Source organism: Perca fluviatilis, chromosome 1, assembly GCF_010015445.1.
Source record: "Perca fluviatilis chromosome 1, GENO_Pfluv_1.0, whole genome shotgun sequence".
Taxonomy (NCBI): Eukaryota; Metazoa; Chordata; class Actinopteri; order Perciformes; family Percidae; genus Perca; species Perca fluviatilis.
In genome coordinates this window covers 15,343,404-15,371,124 of record NC_053112.1, presented here as the reverse complement: position 1 = coordinate 15,371,124, position 27,721 = coordinate 15,343,404, and the positions used below count along the sequence as shown (strand labels likewise).

General features: G+C 41.8%; 1 protein-coding gene across 3 annotated transcripts in view; it reads right to left on the bottom strand.

Annotated features, from left to right (window-relative positions):
• radil (Ras association and DIL domains) overlaps nt 1-26,568 on the bottom strand; it is a 33,194-nt gene extending 6,626 nt beyond the window's left edge. For 2 of the 3 annotated variants that reach the window (XM_039809812.1, XM_039809820.1), the window contains exons 1-16: nt 24,087-24,112; nt 23,805-23,919; nt 22,218-22,722; nt 16,168-16,283; nt 15,882-16,064; nt 15,108-15,801; nt 14,235-14,365; nt 12,879-12,916; nt 12,495-12,646; nt 12,225-12,337; nt 11,742-11,858; nt 10,192-10,315; nt 7,123-7,295; nt 6,529-6,679; nt 5,564-5,790; nt 4,609-4,972 (exon numbers count right to left, since the gene is read on the bottom strand). In XM_039809812.1, coding sequence (XP_039665746.1) covers nt 4,609-4,972; nt 5,564-5,790; nt 6,529-6,679; nt 7,123-7,295; nt 10,192-10,315; nt 11,742-11,858; nt 12,225-12,337; nt 12,495-12,646; nt 12,879-12,916; nt 14,235-14,365; nt 15,108-15,801; nt 15,882-16,064; nt 16,168-16,283; nt 22,218-22,722; nt 23,805-23,919; nt 24,087-24,097 — 3,214 coding nt within the window. In that variant the 5' untranslated portion in view covers nt 24,098-24,112. Of the gene's footprint in view, nt 1-4,608; nt 4,973-5,563; nt 5,791-6,528; nt 6,680-7,122; nt 7,296-10,191; nt 10,316-11,741; nt 11,859-12,224; nt 12,338-12,494; nt 12,647-12,878; nt 12,917-14,234; nt 14,366-15,107; nt 15,802-15,881; nt 16,065-16,167; nt 16,284-22,217; nt 22,723-23,804; nt 23,920-24,086; nt 24,113-24,206; nt 24,307-26,451 lie in introns of those variants that run through there. The other variant, XM_039809828.1, reaches the window with a different exon arrangement.
• Nucleotides 26,569-27,721: the final 1,153 nt, after the last annotated feature.

Genomic DNA, 27,721 nt, shown 5'->3' with positions numbered 1-27,721 from the left:
GTATGTGAGCCGGAGCAACCTGACTGTGTCACATCCACGATCCAGTGGCTTCGGGAGCTTGAAGGGACACAACACGAGCTACACGCTGAATGCAACTCAGACTTGTTCGTCCGTCCGGCCGCCCTGGGAGCGATCCACGGAGGGAGAGAGTTCGCCTTCGCTGCAGCCACAGAGCCGGGCGTTTTCTGTCTGGAATTGGATGTGGAGGACAGGCCGCCCCACGCCGCGGACGGTTGCCGACAGAGGAACCGGAGGGGGGTGGTAGGACTTTGCGTTCGGTGCCAGGGCCGAGACTGGCGGACTCAGCACCTGTGGACTAACGGTATCTGGGCTATTTAACCAAGTTTGACTGGAAGACGCTGTGTGTAGGTTTTGGAGCCAAGCTTTGAAGGAACATTTACCCAGACTGTAAGAAATGATTAATGCTGGCTACTCCGTCTACAGTCTATGATTTACTGGGCTGAAAAGAACATGGTAAATGCTGAGGACTAGGTATGTAAGTTTCGGAGCCAAGCTTTAAAGGGACACTTAACCAGACTGAAAATACATGATAAATACTGGCTGTTCAGTTTACAGTCTATGTTTGTTAACATTTAGCTGGACTGAAAGAACATGAGGGATGCGGTCTGTTCAGCCCATAGTCTGTTTGTTATTCCAACTAGATTGGTGTGTTTTTCACATAGCTTATTCCAGAAATTGATTTTCACATAGCCTATTCCAGCGCTTAATAGACTAGTTCTAATGTTTTTTTTAACATTGTTCATGTTTAACATAAGAATTCACTAGACCTGTTTCAATTAACCTGTGATTTAAGACAGGAGGTGCAGTTTTGAGCTGGAGTTTTGCACGAACTGCGTTTGATGTGGTCACGCATCTTACAGATAGGGGAGGGGGTCTGCAGTCTCAGAGGGTTAGTGGATTTATTTTATTTTTTATGTTTTCGTCACACCTTGCTCAGAGCTAACCGTTCACCCTTTGCTACAGATTTGTCAGCGAATTCCGGTAGGGTACTCAAGACGTATGTGTGTAAATTTTGAAGATGGCTGAGCTTTCAATCTTTTCAGTCAACATCAGGGAGCTAAATGGGCCGATCAAACAAGCTAAATTCCTGGACTATTTAAGAAGGAAAAACACAGACGTGGCGCTTATACAGGAGTCACATTTACGTAAAAGAGATGTAAATCGTCTACAAAATAAATACTTCAAGGTTGCTGCCTCATCTTGTGATGACACCAAAACCAAGGGCTCCATTGTGTTGCTGTTGCGGAAATTCGCACTCACCGTAGACAGAAGCAGTAAAGACTTATCAGGCAGGATATCATATATATGTACCACAATAAGGAGTAGGAAAATAGCTTTTGTTTCGGTATATGCACCCTCTACATATGATGAAAGTTTTTTCCCGCACCTAACCAATGAATTGCTCTCTCTCAATGAATATTCACTAATTATAGGGGGAGACATGAATGCAGTACTAGATTTAAATCAGGATAGATCAGGGGTCAATCACACAAAAGCCCAGAAACATATATCAGACATGTTTAGAGCAGTTGTGGAATCCCACCAGCTTACAGATATATGGAGGATGCACAACCCTACTAGCAAGGATTCACCTCACCCACTACTGCATTGATTATACTTTGTGCTCCAGTGAGCTTAAGGCAATGTTCCACACGATAATAATAGAACCAGCAATTCTGTCTGATCACAATGCACTGATAACCACATTCTGTTGTGATATGTTAGGAGAAAGATCTAGGAGATGGCAATTTAATAATTCCCTTCTCCAGAACACAGCTTTTGATGCAGAATTTAGAACCAAAGCGGTCAACTTGAAGAGGAAAAGAGAGGCAAGGGTTGCGGAGTTGGAAGAATGCTGTAAATCGTTCAGTCTCTTAAGACTTGTTTTTCTAAATTCCTCCTGCAACCCAGATCCGAAACCGATGCCAGAAGTTCCTAAAAGAACTAAACTTGCCTCTTCTTGACCCAGAAAAAGCAGAAGAACTGGGTCAACCGATAACGTTAGAGGAACTTAAATCAGCATTAAAAACTGTTAAAAAAGGGAAAACACCAGGGTTGGATGGAATTCCATCAGAATCTTCTACAGTATTTTGACATATTAGGACCTACCATTTTACAAGCTTTAACTTCAGCCATAGAGAGAGGGTACTTTCCACCAACAGGCCAACACTGCATTAATTTCCGTCATGCCAAAAAAGGGCAAAGATCCTATGGATTGCTCAAATTTCAGGCCCATCAGCCTCATCGGGACTGCACTTCTGTCCATGCAAACAGAGAATACTCCCGTTGCAGGAACACTTTAGTAGTCCAAGAAGAAGCAAATATATTTATTAAGTATAATGAGGTTGGGTTGTCCATCCTATTAAAATGGCTAGGCTATATAAGAAAATTGTAAAAGAGAGTATTATATTTCGAACATATTCAAGCGCGAATGAGTACCGTTTGGAGGGGGATGCCAGGTTGTGCAAAAAAAAAAAAAAAAATATTCAAATGTCAAATTTTCACATCGAATACCAACCCACCGAACAAATGTTTGAATATTTGGGTCCAGCCCTAATCCCACGGCCATAGTCTTAACCAATGGCTTGCACTCTCAGCCATTTCCCATCGAGCGGGACTCGCGACAGGGATAACCGCTCTCCCCCATGCTGTTTGCAATCTCTCTTGAACTCAAAGTCCAAGCCATAAGGCAAAATAAAATCTGTAATGTCCAGATTAAATCCAATAGCAGCTCAATATCATTATTTGCAGATGATATTTTGTTGTACATTTCTGATCTTGAGGACTCTATTCCATAGATTCTTAAGATCTTAAACGAATTTGTCTCAATCTCCGGCTATAAACTTGGAATAAATCAAATCTTCTTTTATTGAACAACAGGCATGTGGCATCAACCATTAGTGTGACAATACCAACCCAAAGCAAAATTACATATTTGGGCATCACCATACACAAATCCTTTCAGCGATAGACAACTATGAAACTACATTAAGTAGTGTTCAAATGGATCTGGCCAATTGGTCCGCGCTGCCGGCATCACTACGCTCCAGGTTTGCTGTTGTTAAAATGAATATAGTTCCTCGTGTGAATTTCTTAAGTACAATGATCCCCTTACCCCCACCAATAAATTTCTGGAAGAAACTCGATACCTTAATTCTGCAATATATTTGGAATAATAAACAACCTAGGCTAAAATACTCTACCCTGCAATGCACCACAAACACGGGAGGTTTGGCCCTCCCCAACCTTAAAGTGTATCACAGAGCCTTTCAGCTACGGGCCCTCAGAGTGTGGATGGACCCCTCATCTACAGTTCCATGGAGAGAAATAGAGCAAAACCTCACTGGAAGTTTAAGACTGCAAGACCTGGCCTTTGCAGGTGTGTGTCCAAAAAAGTGTATGCTAGCCTATGGCCCTATTATCAACAACACAACAACACATTGACTAACTTTAAACAGGTGGAGGAGCAACTACGCTACACCAATAAGTGGCATTTGAATACCCAAATATGGCACAATGCACACTTAATGCCTGGTAACAAATCATTTGCTAGTAACAAGTGGAGTGACAGAGGTATCTATACTTTAGACCATCTATTCAATGAGAAAGGTATGTTGAGTTTTGAAGACTTAAGAGCTAATTTTGAGGTCCCCAGGACATCCTTCTTTTATCTTCGCTTAAGATCAGCCCTAAAATGTTATGGAGTGCCATGGGGAAACAGTCTTGAGGCGCACCCAGTCATTAAATGGTTTGTTGATTTTCCTGTGAAATGATTAGTGTCCAGGATTTATGGTAAACTGATGCAAGTATCCATAGGAGAACTCCCAATAGTAAAGAAATGGGAACGAGAGCTGAGCCCTGAGGGGAACGCAATTAAGTAGGAGACAGTTTGGGACAACATTTTCCACTGTTCCAAGAACCCAAATCACCAGCAGATCTACTTCAACATATGTCATAGGACATATTGGACATATTGTGAATCAGCATTCACACAGTAATGTATTGTGTAGAGATACACAAAACACTGACGAAATTAATTATTAAGCGGATCGGGTGTTGGCCATGACGTGGTCCATCAACATTAAATAAATAAATGTTTTTATAAAATTCAGTGTTTCCACTATGAAATAAATTCATTCAGTAATGACTGGCTCAGTTTTTGGTGCCACAGCAAACTCTGACCTCATGTTATAATATGGTCCTCACAGTGAGACATACAAATTTTAAAGCTTGGAAAAAGATAGCACTGGTACCATATTGGCACTCAGTATTGACATTTACCCTGACCCGAGGTATCCGAATCGGAAAGAGTTGGATAGGTGAATTCCTAATATTGTATATAATGAACTGTTTACAACTTAAACTGCACATTTGGGGTGGACAAAATAACAAAACACCTTAAAATATGTGACATAATAATAGCCCTGCAAAAGTAAGTCTAAAAAAAAAATAAGACTTTTTTTTAAAAGATGTTGATTACACAGTGGTAATTTTAAGGCCATAGATTGTGATGTTTCTGTTCTGGATTCCAATATACTGCTCATGTGTTCCAGTTATTTTGTCCACCTGCTGTAATATTCAGCCTACCCTCCAGTCCGTTGGTGATGAGTCCATTGGTCTTACACTCTGCCACAGTTCTGCTGGTGCAGCCGTTAGTCTGGGTGTTGGGGCCTATGACATGCCCTCCTCCTCCTCCTCCTCCTCCTGTTCCTCCTCCTCCTCCTCCTCCTCCTCCATCCGGGTACAACGGGGTGTTGGGAGGCATCAACAGGCAGGATGGGTCTGGATTTGCTGCCCGAGTGTGGTGGATGGTGCCGTTCCTTCTGAGGCTGTGTGTGTGTGATTGGCCTGGGGGTCTGTCCCGTCGTCTCTCCTCTCCCGTCTCTGCTGCCACCTCGTCCCCAGGACCCCCAGAGCGAGGACTGCTGTGGGCCGGAGGTAACAGCTCCCTCTGTGTCAGATTGGACAGAAAGACTTAAGGGGACAGTAGGAGGTCTAAAACGAGGGTGCAATGATTAGAAAATGGAACTTAAATAAATAATTCTGTTATCTTTCTCTTATAAAAAGTTTTATTGTTGCAGTGCAAAAAAAACACTCTGTTCCTAGATAACAGTCCAGTTTAAGTTGACTTAAGAGATGCATAATTATTTTATAGAAAAATCTACCATTTGACATATTTGTTAATGTATATCTGTTTCTGTGTATATATATATATATATATATATATATATATATATATATATATATATATATATATATATATATGTGTACATTCGAGGGTGCAGTAACACTAGGGATTATGGTCTAGTCAGCCGTTCCCACTAATTAGACAGCCTAAAGACTAATCAGATTAACCATGATTTAACCATGTCTACGTTTCTCATGAGTATGTGTATGTGTGCGGGTTGGCTGGAGTAGAGGGTTTTTGTCTTTCATTTATGGGATTATGAGGAACTCCTCAACAGCCACAGCTGCTGAGGCACGGCCTGGATTACTGCTAGGTGTGTGTGTATTTGACAGTGTGCAGTTTGTGTTTTCTGACCTGAACGTCGGGCCAGTCAGCTGTGTTGGTTCCGTTGGAGTGTGTGTGCACACTGGGAGTGTTGGTGTGTGTTTGCGTCTTGGTGCGTAGCCCCCACAGGTAGTGGCGGATGTAGAGCAGCTGTCTGTAGACGCTGTCTTCCACACACTCGCTGTCTAGGTCCACTCTAAAGCCGGAGCTGGGCAGCACTATGGGAGGGTGGTTCTCAAAGCTCTCCAGGAGGTCCACTAAATGCACATAAACTGATGTTAACTCACCTATACACACATATACATCATTAAAGGCCTGATCCAGGATTGCTGTACAGCTCCCTCATCAGCCGTCACCAGTCACTCTTTTTGTTTTCCTGCTTTACACCCAAAACTCCCTTCTATGTGATAGTAATTTAAAACTTTCTAGGGCTGCAAGCTGCTAGTTACATTAAATGTTATGACACATTTGTGTATTGGCAGTGTGTGGGTTTCCATGCACACTAGTATTCTGGTTATGATCAGGTTTTTGAGTACAGTTATGTGTTTGCACATGTACACATTGTATCCTGGTTTTAGAAATCTGTAAGCTCTTATCCCAGTTTTTAAGGAAACCTGAATATGCTAGCTGGAGATAGAAACCAGGACATGGTGACAATTAAACACCTCATCCACTCTCTGCCATGTGTGCAGGTGCACCCTCAACATGTGAAAATAAAAATGTATGAAAGGATGTAATGATATGATATGCAACAATGAAAGTGAACGTCTGACAGGATTGTTTTGTCCTCCATTACTTATGATTGGATGGAGAAGTCAATTACAAACAAAGCAAAGTTCAGCCAGTCAGAAACCAGAGTAGCTTCATCCTCAACTGTTGAGGAAACTCAGCAACAGATAATTTACAGTATACAGTGATATGAAGCCCTTATAACATAAAGGCTTTATGTTGCCATGAGATTGTCAATTCTACTGGCCACAAAAATGAACTCGTACCTGTTCTGTATATATATGCCTCATCCTCGCTGCTGGGTTGCCATGTTGGGACGGGACCTATCTCTCCTGTGAGCTGGTACTGGGTGAGAATCCTGTGCAGCTGGACAGGTTTCAGAGCCGGGTGTTCACTGGACAAAGCTCGCCAACTCAACTGCACACAGAGAAGAGAAAATAATCAAAAGTCCTGGGAGTTTTTTTTTTTTTCACAGGAGGCGAGACGATGTGCTCCTGTCCTTTTCGAAGACATCATCACTCAATAGCTGATCAAAGTGACTTGCTCTATGAACAACTGTTCTGTCATATGTGTTTTCAAACAGTAGAGACAATTGATAAAAGTCAATCAAAGCTTTCCTGTTCTCGGTTACCTTTTTTGAGGACTACAGGATTCATTATCTCAACAGCAATACTTTGTAACTGATGGCCTCCTTAGAAACAAGTTAGTGGTAGCTAGCAATCCTGTATACGATTGTGGGTGGATATGGATATGTAGGTGTGTGTGTGTGTGTGTGTGTGTGTGTGTGTGTGTGTGTGTGTGTGTGTGTGTGTGTGTGTGTGTGTGTGTGTGTGTGTGTGTGTGTTGTGTGTGTGTGGTACCTGTGTGAGCTGTTGTGGGGGTGTGGCCAGTATGGACACAGTGCTGTTGAGTTTGGTAAAGAATTTGTCAGCCAGATGTCCCAGACCGGACTTGCTCGCCCACTCCATGACCATCCGCAAACAAGCCTGAATCTGCAACACCTTCGAGCGCTGGAACCAACCCCGAGATGGACCTATGCACACACACACACACACACACACACACACACACACACACACACACACACACACACACACACACACACACACACACACAAACACACACACACACACACACACACACACACACACACACACACACACACACACACACACACAAAAGTGAGTGTTTGGATATTTAATCAGAGACACTGCATTAGATTTTCTATTCTTGGGTGTGTGTATGTCTGACAGAAAGGCAGACTAAAAGAGAGACAGTGTGTGTTATCCGACAATACAGATGATTATTTTTTTTTTTAAATAAGTTGATCATATATTAAATAAGTTGAAGTCAAGGAAACAATAGCAACAGCCACCAGCTGCCTGTTCCTCGCAGAATACAAATTGAGTGCTGCAGAGGGGCTCAGCTGACAAAAAAAGCAGCACACAGCCGGCATTCCTCACTCTGTGTAATCCTTTCTTTCTCTGGATCACATCAAAAGGACTGAAAGCAAGTTTTGTGGCAAGTTAAGCAGGCGATAAGTTGAAATCTGGCATTTGTCAAGATGGCATCCCATAGTTTGTCAATCTGTCGTTCCATTACCTCACTGCAGCTATAATTCCTATTTAAGCTTTCTGAAATACCCCCCCAATGTGAGCTCAGGCCTCTGCTGGGGTTTGATACAAACAATGACAAACAACTGGACTAATGCCAACGATACCTGATTTTCTGTACAAATGCTAAAGCAATATCTTTTTCGATATCTCATTTTTTTATAATCAGGGACTATGTACAAAAGAATGAATCTCATACAAAGTGAAGAGATTTACAAGATTTAGCTACTAGCTACTTTCCATCTGCACTCAGCAAGTAGGCACAAACACTACGAAATACAATTAATAAAAGCACACACTCCTAGTACACTAAATACAAACTGCAATGTACAATGAGCCCCCAACACTCTTCCAATTCAACGTCCGTACCCACACAATAACTTTCATCTACTTAATGTAGGGCTGCAACTAATGATTACTTTATAATTAATCTTCCAATTATTTTCTCAATTAATTGATCAATTGGTTGGTTCTCATAGTGAAAAGAGCCCACGGTGACATCTTCATTACTTGCTTTGTTTAACCAACAGTCGAAAAACCAAAGATATTCAAGTTTACTATCACACACTAGTCATCATAGACAAAGGACAAAACATAGAAGTGTATAAAAACCTAAATACAGATACTTTAATTTTCAAATTAATCCTGACACAACTTGTTTCTTAAAATCCATTACTTTGAGAATTTTCATAATATAAAACTTCATTTTCATTTAACAAAAGAAGCCACAGTTTTCAAATGTTAAATGTTGAAATACAATCAGCAGTACTAGAACTTTGCCTGAATTAAATAGTCTAAAACTGGCATGATATTTTTTTAAGTCAAAGAATTATGAAAGGGTTTCGACTCTTCAAGTAATATTCAAGACAGGTGCGTGTAGCCAAAATCTACAGTCCTAATTAAGTCAGGAGCAGTCTAATCACAGAATAAGTAAATAGGATTATGAATCTGATCAGACAATCAACGTCAAAGTTATTTAGCACTCGACAGTTTACAATACTTTGTGAAACATTTTGGTCTGTACCACAGAAGTTCTCCCTCTGCAACTTAGACATGACAGAAAGCTTCAGGCAGACAATAAACTGGCAGGATCACACACACACACACACACACACACACACAAATATTCTGCCATATGTTTTGGGTGCACACACACATATGCATACACTCCCCTCTGTAATAGGCTTATGTCTAGGCATACACTAATCTGTGTGGGGCAACTGGACGAGACATCACTTAACGTCTTAGCAAATGTGTCATAATGCTTCATAGCAGCTGGTTTACAAACACACACTCACCTTTAAACACAGAAACGTTATCGTACACTCTCAAACAAACAATCCGAAAGGTGTCAAAACACACGATCATACAAATCCAGGGTCTGCACCATATTGCACCGCTTCCTGTGTTGCCATATTATCAGGCTAACAGAGTGAGTGGTGCAAAGCGCCCAGTGCAAACGTCAGCGCTACCTGCCACAAACTCACTTCACCGTTACCATGGACACCACCAGTGGAGAAATATCCATGAGCGACAAAGAAGGGGAGCGGTGGAGAGAAAGAGAAAGCCAGACAGACGGAGAGAGGGAGGTGGAGATGAGGAGGGGGACAGGGTAGCCTCTGCATGAATATAAAGGTATTTCTCCTTCTCCCTTTGCCAGACATGTGATCTCTCCTGTCTCCACCGCTAATGAAGACATATGGTGTGTGCGTGAGTGTGTGTATGTGTGGCTAAAGATACGGGGAGGGTGTGGAGAGGTTGCAAGTGATAGGTGGTCTGACATGTGGATATAGCCAGCGGTAAATTACTATTTTCTTTATTTAGACAAAGTAATAGACTATTAGCGAGGTCGTCACAACAACTGGGCGGCCTTCCAGCCTTTTACCCTTCACTCTGACCTTTTCCCCTCCCCTCCCCCCTCCCCCATTCTCTCTCCCCTCTTTCTTGCCTCCATCCAGTCCCACCTCTACTCTTCTTTGTCTCTCTCAGCCCCTGATGGCCAGATGGAAGGAAGGAAGGCAAGAAGGAGGAGGAGAAGGGGGGAGAAACAGAATGCAGATAGGAGAAGGGCATTGAGGACAAATATGGGTTAGTCTCTGTCAAAATGCTGACAAGGACAGAAGGACACAGGGACACACACACACACACACACACACACACACACACACACACACACACACACACACACACACACACACACACACACACACACACACACACACACACACACACACACACACACACACACACATTAACAACTATACAAATCCTGAGGGAGGTCTAATGGAGTGTGAGTGTGCAAGCTTTTTGCCCTACCTTTGTCCATTAGCTGGTTAAACAGCGACACGTTGGAAAAGAAGAAGAGGTAAGCGAACATCTGAGCCTGAATCTCCGGGTGAACCTGGAAGCCCTGCAAAAGCTCCTGGCCATTCTGAAACACCTGCACACACAAACACACACAGGTGAGCATAGAAATGATGTTGCTCTATTGTTGCTTATATCTCTTCAGTGAAGCCATTTTATGTTTACATCAAGAAAGAAAAGACTTTAGAGTAATCTGGTTGTGTCTTGTTCATCATTTTATATACATTCCCCAAGTTCCAGCCAGATGTATACATTATCTTCTCAAGATTAAAAATGGTTAAAAATCAAAAGTGGAAAAAGGAAGCCAGCGTTTTGGCTGTCTCACCCTTGACCTTGTCAGCTCATATGAGATGATATTTCTTGCTGCGTGAAGCAAAATAAAGAAAGGTGTCAACAGTCCACTCTGACCTGTGGACCAGTGTGTCTCATTCTTAGCAGAACATCTCCCCTTCAGGTGCATCGGTGTTTGACAGTTAGGATATGTTGTACACACACTGCTGATAATTTGCTGATTCATTTCAATAAGTTACAACCCAGTTTAAAAACATAAGATCTGTTTTCTCTATCATTATTTATTAAATTAAAAAAAATTACATATACGTTTCTATTTCCTGTCTGTCACATAAAGTCTTTGTCTTTTTGCCATTTCTATGGATCACCCTTCACCAAAGCAAGATCATGTTTGCAATACTACTAGTTTGTGTGTGTGTGTGTGTGTGAAAATATTATGTTTTGAAACTGATGTCAGAATTACAGTAAAGTCTAAGTTTCTTAGTTACTTGTTAAAATTCTGAGTTTAGAGACTGAAAAATTATGTTATTTCTAAAATAATTATTTTTCCTGAATATTTCTGACTTATTTTGAAATACATCCACACACATTCTGTCATGTCTCTAATCCTCTTCTACACTACTTTAATAAGATAAGGCGTTTTGTTTCTCCACTGCATATTAACTGATGATTGATTAAGTGTATTGCCAATTTACATTAAAGTCCCAATCTGCTCAAAAATGTGTTTTGCTTATTGTTACTTCACTTGAATGTTTGAACAGTATATATATATATATATAGATAGATAGATATATAGATGTTATATTTTTCAAGGAAGGAGAAGTAGTAGTATTGTAAGAATTTTTAACCAGTTATTTGAACTTTTTGTGGAAAAATCACATTTGGCACAGTCAGAACATCATGAAAACCAAGGCACTCTTGTTAAAGAAAAAGGTAAAAAGCCTTTATTGATACGGCTAATCCATAGCAAAGAGAAGAAAAATAACGCACCAATGCATTGTGGCACAGAGGCCTTCTTCAGGTTATTATGAGTAGTTTGTATTGTATCTTAAAACATGTCTGTTGGGGATCTTTAAACAAGGATTTTTTTAAATATACAAAAATACACAATCAATTATCTACATTTTTGGCACTTTATGACGATTAATAATCAATACAATTTTCATGATCCTGACAATACTACAATACAATGTGCAAATACATGTGCTTACCTGCAGGACCCTGCGCACAGGTTCAGGAAACCCTACACCTCCTTTCCAGCAGGGCTCAGAGCTGTCGACTGGGAATGGATTACAGTCCAACAAACCTGGTAACACTACATAAAGAGCCTACACACACACACACACACACACAGACAGACACACACACACACACACACACACACACACACACACACACACACACACACACACACACACACACACACACACACACACACACACACACACACAGTTATGATGGAAGTGATCCGAAATTGCAAAATAACCTTTAATTTATCCATATTCTGACCTCCTCCAGTGATTGCTTGTGTGTGTGTGTGTGTGTGTGTGTGTGTGTGTGTGTAACAACTCAATCAGGTCTTCTGTTTGAATAAGGGTCTGTTATTATTCATCTCGCCCGGTTTTTAAAAAACAAGATTTAAAAAAAGTCTTGCTCATTAAGAAGATGACACCGTTGCCGCGGTGACAGATTACCTTGGTGATATAGTAGACACATTGCTGGAAAGTGTACATGATCACTTCTTCCAAGATAGTCATTGCCTCCTCGTTGGCTGATATGGTAGCTGATAGCAACGACTCCTTTGAGCCTAGACACAGATGACAGAGATAGAGACATACTTAAGAGATATATGCTGAGAGGGAGGGAGAGATGTAGCTGCATCAGTGTCTACTGTATGTCAGTGTGAGTAATGACTTTTCAGCCAAGTTGTTTTCACACTCATCATTCAGACTCTGTGTGTGTACCTTGCAGTGTCTCTATGCTGTGTGTGTACGCTGGTGCTCTTTGCTGTATGAAGTAGAGGATCTCGATGGAGTTAGACATCCAGAAGAAGATAGTCTGCAGGTCTGGGATCAAGTCTGAGATACTGAGCAGAGACAAGGAGGCCGGGTCCTGGCTACATGGACACACACACACACACACACACACACACACACACACACACACACACACACACACACACACACACACACACACACACACACACACACACACACACACACACACACACACACACACACAGAGTGGAGGGTTAAACACAGTTAGGTAGACACACTAAACACACAACATACACTCAAAAACGGTAAATGAGCACACATGCACTCTTTCTGTTCGAAAGCGATACTCACTGCTGAGCTTGCTTCTGAGCCAGCTCCTTTGTCCTCTCCTGCAAGGCACACACACGGGGCACGCACGCACGCACACACACACACACACACACACACACACACACACACACACACACACACACAGCAATTAAATGCTCATTAAACTTTTAGATGTTGCGTAGGAGAACCATACTTCATGACGCTATCACTAACCTGCAGAAATAAAATACCACTATCACATTTAACACACTGACGCATGCTGATAAATACTTTGTGCTCCACTGGACTGAATAAAAGAAAAGCTTACTCTATTTATAAGATGATTCCCGTCTCCCTTATCTTTTTGCAACACCCATTTTGGATAAAAGATATAAACCCTTTCAATAAAACCCAGCAGGCCATACCATATTCTGGGTCTCCCGCAGTGTTTTATAGCAGAGGCAGACCACCTAATCTGAAACCACCATTGCTTATATAGAAAACGTATACTTTTATAAAACAATACAACACAAAAGAGAAGAGATGCTACTGCACACAGCAAATTCTATCTAAAGAGTGTGGCTCCTGTTTCATCTCCTGACTAAATTGGTGCATCAGGATCTGGGTTTCCTGGGGCAGACCCTTTAAATTTACAATCTTCTAAATGCATTTATTTTAAAGTGCTCATATTGTGCTTTTTGGTTTTTCTCCTTTCCTTTATTGGGTTATATATCTTTTTTGTGCACATTATAGGTTTACAAAGTGAAAAAGCCCAAAGTCCCCCCCAAAGGGACTTACCATCTCCAACAGAAAACACTGTTCACAAACTGTTCCAAACAGCTCTGTTGTAGTCCAGCCTTTACTTCCGTGACGAACATTCGTCACTTTGTAACACACGTTATAATGCTCGCCTAGCTGCTAGCATGGCACTCCCTCATACTCTGCAAGTGACAAGCTAGCAGTACTTACTGCACATGTGCGATTCCCAACAAAGATGGAACAGAAGTGAGATGTCTCACTCTGTACCTAAAACAGAGAGCTCAACACACAGGGTGAAAAGAGGAGCTGCAGCAATGTGCAGTACAACAAAAATATGGTGTTTTTTGAAAATTAAACCATATAAACCTATTCTGGTACAACCTCTAAATACAATTATGAACCTGAAAATGGGCATAATATGAGCACTTTAATATTCAAATAAGAATACAGTGTGTGTGTGTGTGTGTGTGTATAATCAGTACAAACCATGCGATATGCAACCCTTTTTAACTATTCACCTGACCCGACATGGCTGACCCGTTTATCTCCACGAGGTTATCTTAAGCAGAGACCAAAGTACCAAAGACACAGAGAGACAGACAGACACAGAGAGACAGACAGGGTCAGGCAGACACTGACCCATGCAATGGTCTGGATTCGTCGGACTATCTTGAGCAGCAGTTTTCCAAAACTCCCAGGTGGAAAGGTCGAAGCGGAGTGTTGTATGCACAGACACAGCAGGTAGGCAGGTGTCAGCTTATGGTCATCTCCTGAGAGAGAGTTTAAAGGGTCAGTTCACCCAAGTTATTAAAATGTTTTCTTTTTCATAAAGTGATATAAATGAGAACATTTACCTCTAGTGGTATCTATCTAAAAATGCAGCTCACAGGAGAAGAAAAAAAAATCACTGTAACTATTTTCTCTCAAGGAAAAAGTCCCTATGAAAACAGCTGACATTGAGGTCTGTGGATTATTTGCAGTAACAAGGACACTGATTTTGGGAGATGTTGTAATTCATGGACAATTCTTCCTAAAATACCCTTATAAATACCCTTTGTCTACAAAATAAAACAATAGTAAAAAATACTGATGAATGAAATGGGACTGTTTTACTGACAGTGTTTAACCATGTTTCAATACTAACCGGCGACTGTGCCCAAATCCCTGTGTAATAAACTGTACTGTACCTGTGTATTTGTCTGTTTAGTGACAACTTCATTCTAGTCTTCCTGTTGTTGTTCTGCATCTCATTTCCCCTGATACATTAAAATGTTACCAGATATAAAACTATATAAAAAAGGTATAATTTTTGAATGCTTTGGGCACCACAGATTCAATTCCATTCACCTCCACTGCATTGGGGGGACAGCAGAATGTTGTCAGAGACGGATTTCTAAAAACCAAAACTATCTGCATGGCTAGATACCACTAGAGGTAACTGAGATAAAAACATTGCTTTGTATAAGTGAAACGGCCATTTTATATTCTCATATTGTTTATCAGCGCACAGACCTCCAGGTTCTATGAGAGACACAATCCTGTTCAACAGCTGGTCTTCATGAGCCTGGTCAAAGTCCAACTGTAGCCTTCTTTTCTGACCTCCTCCTCCTCCTAATCCTCCTCCTCTTCCTCCTCCTTGCCCTCCTGACAAACTAAGGGGCCCTACCGCTGCCGGCTCCCCGCTGTGGGGTTTTACCAGGTGAGGTTTGAAGCTGCGTCTGACTGCAGGAACACTTGACACCGCTGCTCTGTCCTTCAGCACAGAACCACACATCTTACAAGTCTGAGCGCTGCCCTCTCCCTCCTCCACCCCTACATCGTAGAGCTGCCCCAGGGAGCGAAGGCGGGCCAAGGTCTGAGCAGGCAAAGGCTTAGCGCCTGTGGGGTCCTTGTACAGGAAGATGTAATGTGCTCCGAAGGAGAGGAGGTCACCGTGTCGCAGCGTGGTGGAGCGCTCGCAGCGTGAAAAGTTCACCAGAACTGTGGCGTGGAGCACCGGCTCAACTGCAACACAGGACCGCTGGCTCTCCCCCAGCTCCTCTCCCTTGTTGTTGCTGTTGGCATTACGACGGGGTGCAGGGACTCGGCGCAGGCGGCAGTGGAGGGGCAGGATGTCAGGAGAGAAGAGGCAGATGTTGGGGCGAGCTGATGGAGTCTCCTGGCCGACTGTGTGCTGCTCTCTGTTCAGCAGGTACACCAAACAGTCCTGCAACACACAGCACGATAAATATCACACCATCAGACGTATTGGACATCTCCAACACAACGCTTCTTGCCTACCCTCACCTGCCGATTGTATCCCTGTAGCAGCAGGAGGTGTGGGGACTGGTAAAGCGAGTGCCTCACCCCTCCTCCTCCCTGACTCCCCTCCTCTTTCCTCCGGCCGCTGGAAGCCGCCTCACGTTCTCGACCCCTTAAGGGCCCTGGCAGGGTGGAGTAATAACGCTTGGGCTCATCTCCGACTCCCAGCTGCAGGCACACGCACAGAAACACACAGGATTTCAGGCAGGTTGGCAACAGTTCCATGAATAATAATCAGTTGTCCTGACTAGGCTTGAGTGTGAGGCCACACCTGGTTGAGGCTGGTCTCGCTGAGGCTGCGGCAGAAGGATGAGTTGCTGGACCGGGGCAGGGTCAGTGTCCCCTTCGCCCTGTTCCTCTGGAGCTTACGAGCCTGAGCATTAATATCTACAGGAAGACAGATAGGAGGAGTAAGAGAGTGAAACATGGAGGGAAAGTGAAGGGCAAGAGGGAGTAGTAGGAGAATAATAAAAAGGAGCAAAAGGAAGAGGCAGAGTAGAGAGAGAGAGAGCGAGAGAGAGAAAGAGAGAGAGAGCAAGAGAGAGAGAGAGAGAGAGAGAGAGAGAGAGAGGTTGAGGACACAGAAGGAAAGTGGAAAATAAGAAGAAAGTGTACTGAAACATGACATGTGCATTGTAAGCATGTATGTTTGACTCATGAGTGAAGTCTGGGTAAAGTACAGTACATAAGTGCATAACAGTCATGTGTGAAGTAACTGGAAACTAAGTAAAACAAAACAGTCAGATGAAGTAAATGGTGCTGAATGGAGCAGCACATGTGGCGGACAACATTGAACCTGATGAAAGGTGAGTCGAGCACTCCTCGTGACTTTCAGAGGAATTTGAGGCCATGCAATGGCTCCACACACACACACACACACACACACACACACACACACACAGGTTGAATGGGGGTGGCGCTGGTGACAACGCAGGTAGAGGTGGTCTCCATGGCAATGACTGACAGCCACCCTACCTGAGGCCAGTCCCCACCTTTAGAGCTGGACTGTACCGCTCGACCAGACCGCAGGGGAGAGCTCCTGTGTTTGCCCAGCCCAGACCGACCCATTAGAGCCGCCAGGAATTGGGAGGTTTTGGGCCCTACAGCAGGGTGGGAGGGGTTAGGGAGGCAAGGGGCAGGGAGGGGGGGGAGGCTGAGAAGACACCCCCTCACCAAAACACCACGCACAGAATAACCCCCATATACACAACCATGAGCCGCACACCACAAGAGACGCATGCACTTTGGAGCAAAATAGAGTCTGTGGTGCTTCTAGTGAGTCACATCAGCAGTTAGTAAGGAGAGATACAGTTAAAGGTATGAAGTACAGGATTTTCACCTTGAACATATCACTGTCAAATTAGTAAGATATAGTATTCACAGTCAGACCAAAACTGCCTTTTTTAAATTACAAACTATAGCCTATACTCTGCTTAGTGCTTTCATTTGGGTCAATTTGGGTGTTTTTGATTTGATCAGAATTGAAACCAGCAACATTGGTGATGTACATTGTATCATAGGAGGTTGATAATACAATTCATTTGTCTGTAATGTGTTCATGTATTTAATGAGAATCCTACCGTACCTTTAAAGTGCTATCTCATTGTAAAAAAAGTGTGTGTAACAATACACACAATTCACACATGTGCATGCACGCTCACACATACACCAGGGGAGAAAAAAAAGACAACAAGTGAGAGAGAGAGAAGTAAAGAGAAAGTGACTTCAGGGTGTGTGAGTTTTCTAAACATGATAACACAAAAGAGAAAAGGTTAGTGTGAAATGAAAATATGTGTACTAATATGTATTAGTTAATAAACCAGTTTATTTTCAGGAAGCATTATTTATATTTTTGTTTATATTTTAGACACATTGTGTAACTGTAACTGACTGTGTCTCTAAGCACTGAGAAATGCTTTTAAAAGGTCCAATGTGTAGGAATTTCAAGCCAAAAGGAATACTTGGAATTGATGGTGGTGGTAAATCTTCATGAAAAAGGACAAGTTTGTGAACTGGCAACACAGATTTTGATAATGAACAACTAAACATGTTACACACTGGACCTTTAAAGGAGAAAGCTGGTGATAAGCTTTTATTTATTTTTTTTTTTCACAAAGGACAAAAACCAAGCTATAAACTGTACAAACTTTATATTATATTTTAATACTTTGGCCATACGAGCTGTCCTACAAAGTGTTAAAACCGTGCCATAGAGTGTTGCACTGTAAGTACCATATTGTTTTTTCATTAGTAACAATGCACTACTTCGTTTATTTTTTGAGTCAATCCAACATACATAGTCCTGCTGTAAATACTCACTAGCACACAAAACGTATAGTGGTCCCCACCAATTAAAGGAAGGGTTGGTAACATTTTCCAATATACACTTTTTAATATATTCTTTCAAATGGTCTTTACACCCCAAGAGCTATAAATAACTTATGGGCTCTGAAAAAGGAGCGAAAACGATCCATCATCTGTAGCTGCTGTAATCCTGTAAAAACTGAACAATCAGAAACGGTCGGGTTGATAATAAATAAAAAGGGAAACTATGTAAATTGTGTAGTTGTATGTAAAATGAAGTAGTTTATATGAGTTGAATCCCAGTCCTTCCTCTGCTCTGAAGCAGACGCAGAGCGGCGCCTCGCTTTGAAGTGGTGCTCGCAACGTTTCGTTGGGGTTGGGGGCAGGGAGAGGGTTAGACGAAGCCTAGAGGAGATGCTACTTTCAAATCTTGCAAACTTCTCAACCTTATCAACCCTGCCTTTAATAATTATATGCACTACAACATGACATCATGACTTCGCATAAACATACATGCCACTTTTCTAAAGCCAAGTGGCGTGTTATCTGTACGCATTTTGAGCTATCTGCGTGTATGTCTACGCTGTATACAGTGGACGGCAATCTGCAACGTCACAGCGTAGCCACATGGCGTGTTATCGCGAGGCTACGCGTTATGGGTTTAGGAAAAGAAGAACGGGGTTGGATTAGAAAATAACATCACATGCGGGACGCGATCCCCACTCTCCTGGGTGAAAGTCCTGTGTTTGACCCATCCTCCACCCTGACCAGCCTCCCTATGCAGATTTTCGCCCTTTCATACAACTCGCTACGGCGCCAATTCACACGCAATTGCAAGGTAATGTAAGTCAATGGAGGCCAAACGGCGTTGATAAACACGCTAAAAACAGAGTATGCGTCTTGATTACACGCCAATAATGGCATACGAATTGGCGTGTCATACATACGTCACTTCATGAGATCAAGACAGACACTGAATGGCTCTTTTAAAAAAACAAAACTATTTTATTTGTGACAGACACAGACAGTGTAAGGAAGTCAGACAGCTTCGAGAAAAGGTCAAAGGTTTTGGTCTTTTCATGGGAATAGTTGACCATAAGAAAAAAAAATTATAACAACCAACCTTTTCCTTTTTCACGGCTTTTACATGGTTGGTTAATATTGTCCAGTGTCTTGTCAGAAACGTGTGCGATAACTGTATTGTGCAACAATAATAAAAATATATAAACTTAGCACAAAAAGTATGTTGCTGGTTGCTATGGCAACTTGTATGGTAGCTATAGAGTCAGTCAAAAATCTTTCTTTCTTATATATATATATATATATATATATATATATATATATATATATAAACTTTATTTGTGTTTGGTAGATTATTTCTCTGTGGTAACATTGCTTTTTGGCAATAAACTTATATCGTTGTAAAGCCTGTTTAGTTCCCTTAAAAATGGTGCCCCATTTGTAAGGAACATGCGTTTGTGGGATGAGCAGCACCACTGAGTTTGTGGGTTGCACCCATGAAACATTTGCCAAATCTTCTCTGCCATTAACTCGTTTGGTGTTTCTGTGGATTGGATGATTGAAGAAACAAAACATATTGTCAATTTAACAATTTATTCATTTCACAAACAGGAGCCTCAGTAGCGTGTGGAAGAACCATACACACACAGACACAACAGCCTGGCACCTCATCCTCATGCTGGTCACCAGCCTGGTCACACATTGCTGTGGGATGGCATCCCATTCTTCAACCAGCATTTGTCGCAAGTCAGCCAACGTGGTTGTGTTGGTCACTCTGGCACGAACAGCACGCCCAAGCTGATCCCACAAGTGTTCAGTGGGGTAGAGGTCAGGACTGCGGGCAGGTTTTGTACTGTATGTAGAAAACTCCCAACACCAAGCCCTACCTGACCTGAGATCATAATATAGAATCTTTCAGAGGACCAGTTTGGAGGTCCAAAAGTTTTTTTCTTTTTCTTTAAAAATATACCTACATATCCTCTCCACTCCCACATTGTGGAGGTAGTCTCTGATAAACCGGCGGGGTTTATCAGTTTATGTGGGGGCGAGCGTTGTCATCTTGGAGGATAGAGTTCGGTCCCAGACTGTGGAGATATTGGATTGCCACTGGTTGCAGAATCTCATCTCTATATCTCTCTCGATTATGGAAAAAAATATAATAATATATAATAAATAATTATTTTGGTCAATATTGAAATCACGATAATTTAACACGATTACTTGTTGAGTTCTGGAAAGATGTTGCAATTATTGAACTTAAAAAAACAGTGGAAAAAGTTAAATAAATCAACAGTAAAAAAACACAACTGTGAAATTTGCCTTAATACTTTTCCTATTTAAACTTTATTTTTTCATTCAGAACACAAGAGAAAATAAGAGTTTACTTGCAAAACGTAATGAGCTAAATAATTGTTTTTCTTGATTATTCTGTTTTTGTGATCATTGGGAGCCAAAATCATAATCACGATTAAATTTCGATTAATTGCACAGCCCTAATTGAGATTGCCTCCAATGATGACAAGCCTCGTTTTTCCAGTGAGGGAGATGCCGCCCCACACCATAACATTGCCTCCACCAAAAGGTGTTACTCTATCGGTGCAGCAATCAGCATAGTGTTCTCCGCGTCTTCTCCACAGTTTGACCCTACGATCCAACTCCCATAGGCAGAATCTGGACTCATCACTGAACGTAACGTTCTTCCACATGTTCAGGTTCCAGTATTGCATATGTTTGGCAATGGCAGAGAAGATTTGGGAAATTTTTCATGGGCACAACCCACATACTCAGCACTGCTGCTCATCCCACAAACGCATGTTCCTTACAAATGGGGCACCATTTGAAAGGGAACTAAACAGGCTTTACAAGGGTATAAGTTTATTGCCAAAAAGCAATGTTATCACAGAGTAATAATCAAACAAACCAAACACAAATTTCCTTACTGTTTGTGCTAAGTTTATATATATATATATATATATATATATAAGAAAGAAAGATTTTTGACTGACTCTATAGCTACCATACAAGTTGCCATAGCAACCAGCAAACCGTGGCATGTTTCATGAGAAATGTTAGTGTGGCTGCAAAGTGCAATGTGTGACTGTGAGGCTGGAAATACTTGTTCTATCTCTCTGAACACTGTTGTACACTAACTGTGTGTTTATAAATGGCTTCAACATGATGCACAGGGGTGTGAGTGTGTGTATGTGTGTGTGAGTGTGTGTGTGTCTGGCAAACCTTTCATCCATCAGTAAACCAATCTGTGTAAAAGGTCACTTCATGGTTCCAACAGACACACACATTCACACAGACATAGATTCATATTACTGCATTGCATATGTAAAGTCATAACAGTAATTTGAATGAGTCTGTGCAATTTTTTTACACGTTATCCTTTGACATCTATCAACAGAATAGAGTGAATCTCTCCCAGAAACAGTAATATCACTTCAGTGTACACAGTTCAAGTGTGACTCAGTATAGTTTTGTGCAGGTACTTGATATTGTATCTGTAGTAGAAATGTGTCATTCATAAAAACACTAGAATGCCCACACCCATCCACACCTCCGGTCGCAAAGGATTCAGTTTTCAATCAATCGACCAGCTGTGCACGGTTTTGTGTGTGTGTGCATTTGTGTGCGTTTTTCTTTAAGTGCTCATTTGAACTTGCAAGTGTGTGTGTTTCTAATAAAACCCTGCCTTTCCACAACAGCACTTCCACATGAAGAAACACTTGTTATCTGCCAGGAACAATATCTTCTCTACAGGATAATAACTGTGATAAAAAATGCTCTTATTCTGCACGCACACGCACACGCACACACACACACACACACACACACACACACACACACACACACACTCTGCAGAGGAGGTAACGAACTGTGCTTTTCTGCTGAGTTTGACATGTCAAGAAAGGAAAGGAATTAGACCAGCTGGATTGTGTGTGTGTGTGTGTGTGTGTGTGTGTGTGTGTGTGTGTGTGTGTGTGTCCTTACCAGCAGTGATGGTGTCCTTCTCCTTGGCGTTGAATTCCTCCACCTCTGCTCTCCTGCGCAGCTCAAATCTGCGAGCGTGCCCTTCTCTGGGTTTCCAAAGCTCTTGGAGCAACAGTGGCTTTTCATTGTCCCCCATCGCACGCAAACATTCAGTTCGCCAACCCCCTCCTCCTATCCCGCCTCCCCCCTCCAAACGCCCAATCACGTCGCACAGGACGTAAGAGTGGGCAGCGTTCTTGTTGAGAGAGTAACGCTCGAGTGCCTCTTTCACCAGCTCCTGCGCACTGGAGCGCGGCGTGGCCAGGACGCTCTTGTAGTTGGCACCGGCACAAATTTCATCTCCAAAAATCTTTAGCACCCCAGGGGCTGAGCTCTGCGTGGAGAGTTCAGCAGGGTCGTCCGCCGGTCGCTCTGGGGGTTCAGTCGTCGAGCGTCGATCCACACGAGTGTTTGTCCCAGTTTCTACTGGGACACGGTCTCTGTAACTTAGAGTACGGTACAGGACCTGGTGAACAGACAAACAATACTAAATGCACTGTAGGACCACTCTATCACAGACATTATTTACAGTATATGTTTCTTGCATTGTTTGTTGAAGGGTCAGTTCACCAAAATGAGCTGAATTTTGTTTGCGGTGCTCACGCCATTGGAAAATAACATTTAAATAAGACGAATTGTCTTCAGCCACGCTAGCAGCAATGTGTACTCAATCACAGAGAAACTTTGAACTAAATGTGATAAATGCTAAAATCAGCATGCTCACAGTGACAATGTTAACATGCTGATGTTTTGCAGGAACAGTGTTTACCAAGTTCGCCATCTTAGTTTGGCGTGTTAACGTTTGCTAATCAGCACTTAAGGGCTAACACAAAGTAAAGCTGAGGCTGGTGGAAATGTCAGACCTGCAGGTATTTGGTCATAAAAACAAAAGTGACATGATGATGATGGTGCTAGTGTGGATCACCAAAGTTGTTACAGTTCATCCTGAAATCCTTTCCCCAAAAAAAAAAAACCCTTTTTTACGAAAGGGGTTTTTTTTTTTTTGTTTTTACAATTAGTGGACATGTATGTGTGTACTAGATTTAATGGCCAAAAAAAAAAAAATTTAAATTTTTTGGGGGGGCTGATAAAAATAAGAGGATCACAAAAGTCAGTATGCTTCATTTTCTGGAGACCACGAATGAGATATTTCAGTCAGGACCAAAGTGTTGGACCGACCGACTGACCAACACCGCTATCCCTAGAGTCATGATCCTAGCTAGGGGCTGAAAATTGAACAACAACATGTCTTTCCAAACACAGCATCACATACTGAGTAATCAATTTTAGGTATCGCAAAACCAAATAAAGTCAAACTTTCTACATTGGCTGTATACCACCAGAGCATTTCAGCAAAAACAGTATTAATATTCGCTAGATTGTTTGTTTTCATCATTTAATTTGACTTTTATTTAACTTGATTAAGGCCAAAATGGCAGTGTGTGTGTGTGTGTGTGTGTGTGTGTGTGTGTGTGTGTGTGTGTGTGTGTGTGTGTGTGTGTGTGTGTGTGTGTGTGTGTGTGTGTGTGTGTGTGTGTGTGTGTATACCTGTGTGAAGGTCCTGCTCTGGCGTTTCAGGCGGCTCTTGGACGGTAGGGACATACTGGCCCCAGAGGAAGAACCGTAGAACATGATGCTGCTGTTGGCTTCGCAAACTCCACAACTAGTGAGCAAGGAAATATTTATTAACATTTTAAATGCTTTATTTGAATCCATTTTAAAAGGATTTGAATCCATCTTAAATGATTCAAATATTTACACCCACTCAAATGCAGAAAGTCCATGCATAAAAAGGTAATGATGGACTCACGGCTACATCTTTACACTTACTTGTGGAACATTTGTAGATCTGTAAGGTAAAGGAAATCTCCCCTAAATCTATTATGTAAAATCCCCATAAACAGAAAATGATAAATAACCCAAACTGTGTGCACCTGGTGAGTACAGTACCTTGATACTGTTACGTATTGTCACTCCGATGTGCAGCAGCACCAGGTAAAGGTTTAAAGTTGAGGGTCAGATGCTTTTCATTTCAGGGTCACCTTTCACACTGGAGAAGAAAACAAAGAACGATATTAATGTCAGTTTACAGCAAAACTGAAGAGTTCCTGCTGACTTCCTGATCGTTGAGGTTAACTTTTTTTCCCACAGGGATTCAGATAATATTGCTGTGGCTTTTTGCTTTTTAATGATTTCTTGACAGAACTCAACAGTTTTAACACCAGAGTCAAAATTGCAAATCAACATCATATTACGTATTGCTTGCCAAAGACATTTTTTTTACTGAGTTCAGGGCAGAGTACAGCTTTGATCACCTGCAGATAAAAAGTTTTTTACTGCAGTAGATTACTAACACATTATACATTCACATACTGACCTTTGCCTTCAGAGGATGCATTTAACCACAGCGTCTCATCTTATCTTTTAGGACCACTAAATTTTAATTTAAAACATTGGCTGATCTTTACCAACAATGGAAAATATGACATTCAAATCCAGCATTTAATATTCTACATAACAGGATTGGTTCATTAAATTTTTTAGAAAATGGAAAGCTACTTTGCACTTCTAAAATGCACAAATTTGTTTTTCGACAAACTAATGACTTATTTCTTTACCAACCTTATACCTATTATTTTTAACCATGTATTATTTTCTTTATAAAATGACAGAAAGTAGTAGAAAATGCTCAACAAAGTACCAGAGCCCACGGCGACTCCTTCAGATTGCTTGTCTTGTCCGACCAACAATCCAAAACGACCAATTTCTTTTTTATATATATATATATATATATAAAAATTATATTTTATATTATATTTTATAAAGATAGATAGATAGATAGACACAGAGAGAGAGAAAATCCAGAAATTATCAACCAACAAATTGCCATTTTTGCCAATTATCTTTTGTCCATCTACCTGTGTTCAAGCTCTAAGATTTTATATTTTTGCATTTTCCAGTTTCTGACTGTGTTGCATTGTTTCCCTTACAAGTGCACTGACTGTTTATCCATTAGCTGTCTTGTGAAAATATTATCATTGCAACTGATTGAATAAATAATGTGAAAGAAAATAACACTGTCTGCCTGTATCTAGGTCATGCATTTCATCTTAATAAACAGGTGTGTTTCCATGTCCATGTCCATGTCCCTGCAGAAGGTAAGTCAAGCTTCACTCCAGGCTTTGCATGAACTCTTTTGACCAATGAAGACCTTTCATGCAGGTTACACTAGGAAGCAACTCAACATTTGACAGCAGCAGATTTGTCAGCAGATGAAAGCATCTCATGCACGTCTGTTTTGATTGCAACTTGTGCAGTTGAGTTATCCACCTATACTATGTAGGCTATATTATTTCTTTTTTCAGCAAATATTTGGCAGGCAGCCTAAAATGTGTTGTTGTAGTTGACTCTGCAGGCACTGGTGGGATAACGTGACTATTTTAAATGCCTGCTAATCCACAGTAATCTGGCTACTTGGCCGCAGTTAACTCAATCCTGGGACCAACAAGCCCCTCCTGCGTCCACACAAGAAACAGAGAGAGGCCTAAATTTTGCATTGGTCGGTTGTGTTTTGTGACCCAGGAGGTAGTGTTACATTTGGTAATCATGTCACACACAGACTACAACTTCTCCGCCACATTTTTTTATTTTACTTGCTGTCTGTCCTTGTCTAGACAGCTAGAAGGTCAGAAATAAAGACTGCGTTGAGAACAATTTAACACCTTTAAACCGGCTACATAATATAGAACAGAACTTGTGACTACTAATGGGTCTGCCCTTTCTTTGATGTCCGTCCGTCTGTTTACGACTTTGGCCTCAGCGGTCGTCAGTAGCAACCGCCGTAGCAACAAAAGGCAGGAGAAAATCCTCAGAAATTAATCCGCTGATGAGTCGCCAGGCGCGGCACTAAAAGCTATACAGCCCCGGCCCCTCGCGGTCAGCAGGTGTGTCTAATGATTGTAGGCGAGCTCATCATACACAATGAATAATCAATTAGCGTGAACATTGTTTCGACACGTGAACAGCACTCAACAACAATGACAATAAAATTGCTGTTTTTAAACTATGAGGATGGTAAAAGCTGTGGCGCGTCTGCCCGTAAATAAAATAGATCCTGGAAAAGTTGTGTGATTCCAGCAGTGACAAACCCAGTCCCATGAGGACTCTCCTGGGTGTCTGTTGCGTTGGTACTCACGCTGCCTGCAATGCGTGGCTCCATAGTGCTGGGGAATCCTCCTTGGCTTCTCTCTCATTCCTTCTCCCTGAAGATCCCCGGTAAAAATAGGGGAGGGGGGTGGGAACCGTGGCGAGCAACACCCAGCCGTCCGGGGCTGCCACACACATCCCCCAAAACAGCCCGTTAACTTGGACGACAGCCACCCGTTGAGGGCTCCTGTTTCTGTACGCACATCTCAGCCGAGTGTCCAGCAATGCCCGCTGTCTCCGGCAACCGCATTCCCACATCCACAGCGGTTCACTGCCGAGCCACGACGGAAACACCCGAGCTCTCCGCGATGCCTCACCTCGGCGCACCTGCTCTGGCATCAGAGTGTACGGAGACACCGCCGCCTGGCGGACATCGGCGGCACAAGCACGACATGGAGGCTGTGGTAAAATGGGGATCCAAATCGTTTAATAATAATGAAATACATTCGGGAAATAAATAATAATGAAATAAATAGACAAAATATGAAGTATAACCATGAAATTGTGTGGTAATTCAATGAGTTCATTATTATAAAAAGTTCTTAAAGAAAAATAAGCATGCAATTAATTCCTCAATGGGAAAATGTATTTAATTATACATTTCTTTATTAAAGGTGATTCATTTATTATATTTATAATTTACTTATTTTAATAACTGAATTTATTACAGCTTAATTTCAATTTATTTTAAGCAGTTCTTCAAAATCTAAAACATTTTGTAAAAATAATTGCTATTTTTTATTGAATTACAATTTACTCTCTGTTTTGTTAGAACACACTACGACTGCGACAGGTGGACAGGCGCCCTGAGCGGTTAGGGGGGGTTTGGTGCCTTGCTCAAGAGCACATTGGCAGTGCCCAGGAGGTGAACTGCCACCACTCAAGCTACCAGTCCACATTCCATACTTTGGTCCGTACGGGGACTTAAACTGCCGACCCTTCGGTACCCAGCCCAACTCCCTATGGCCTGAGCTACTGCCACCTCATCTGATTGAGCTTTTTTAAAAACGTATTGCATGATTTCACAATTTCATGGTTGTATGCCTATGTTTTGTCTGTATTTATTCATAATTGTTTATATAATATCTCATTTATACATTCAATGTTAAACACTTTGGATTTCCGGGAAGACTTTGGGGTCCCGTATTAGAATGTATGTATAAACCATATCCAGTTGCTGAGAGGGGGTGTCAGAATTGTGTGTGTTTAGCTTTGCTACTCTTACTCATTTTATTTTAAATAAAGGAGAAAAAAAGAGA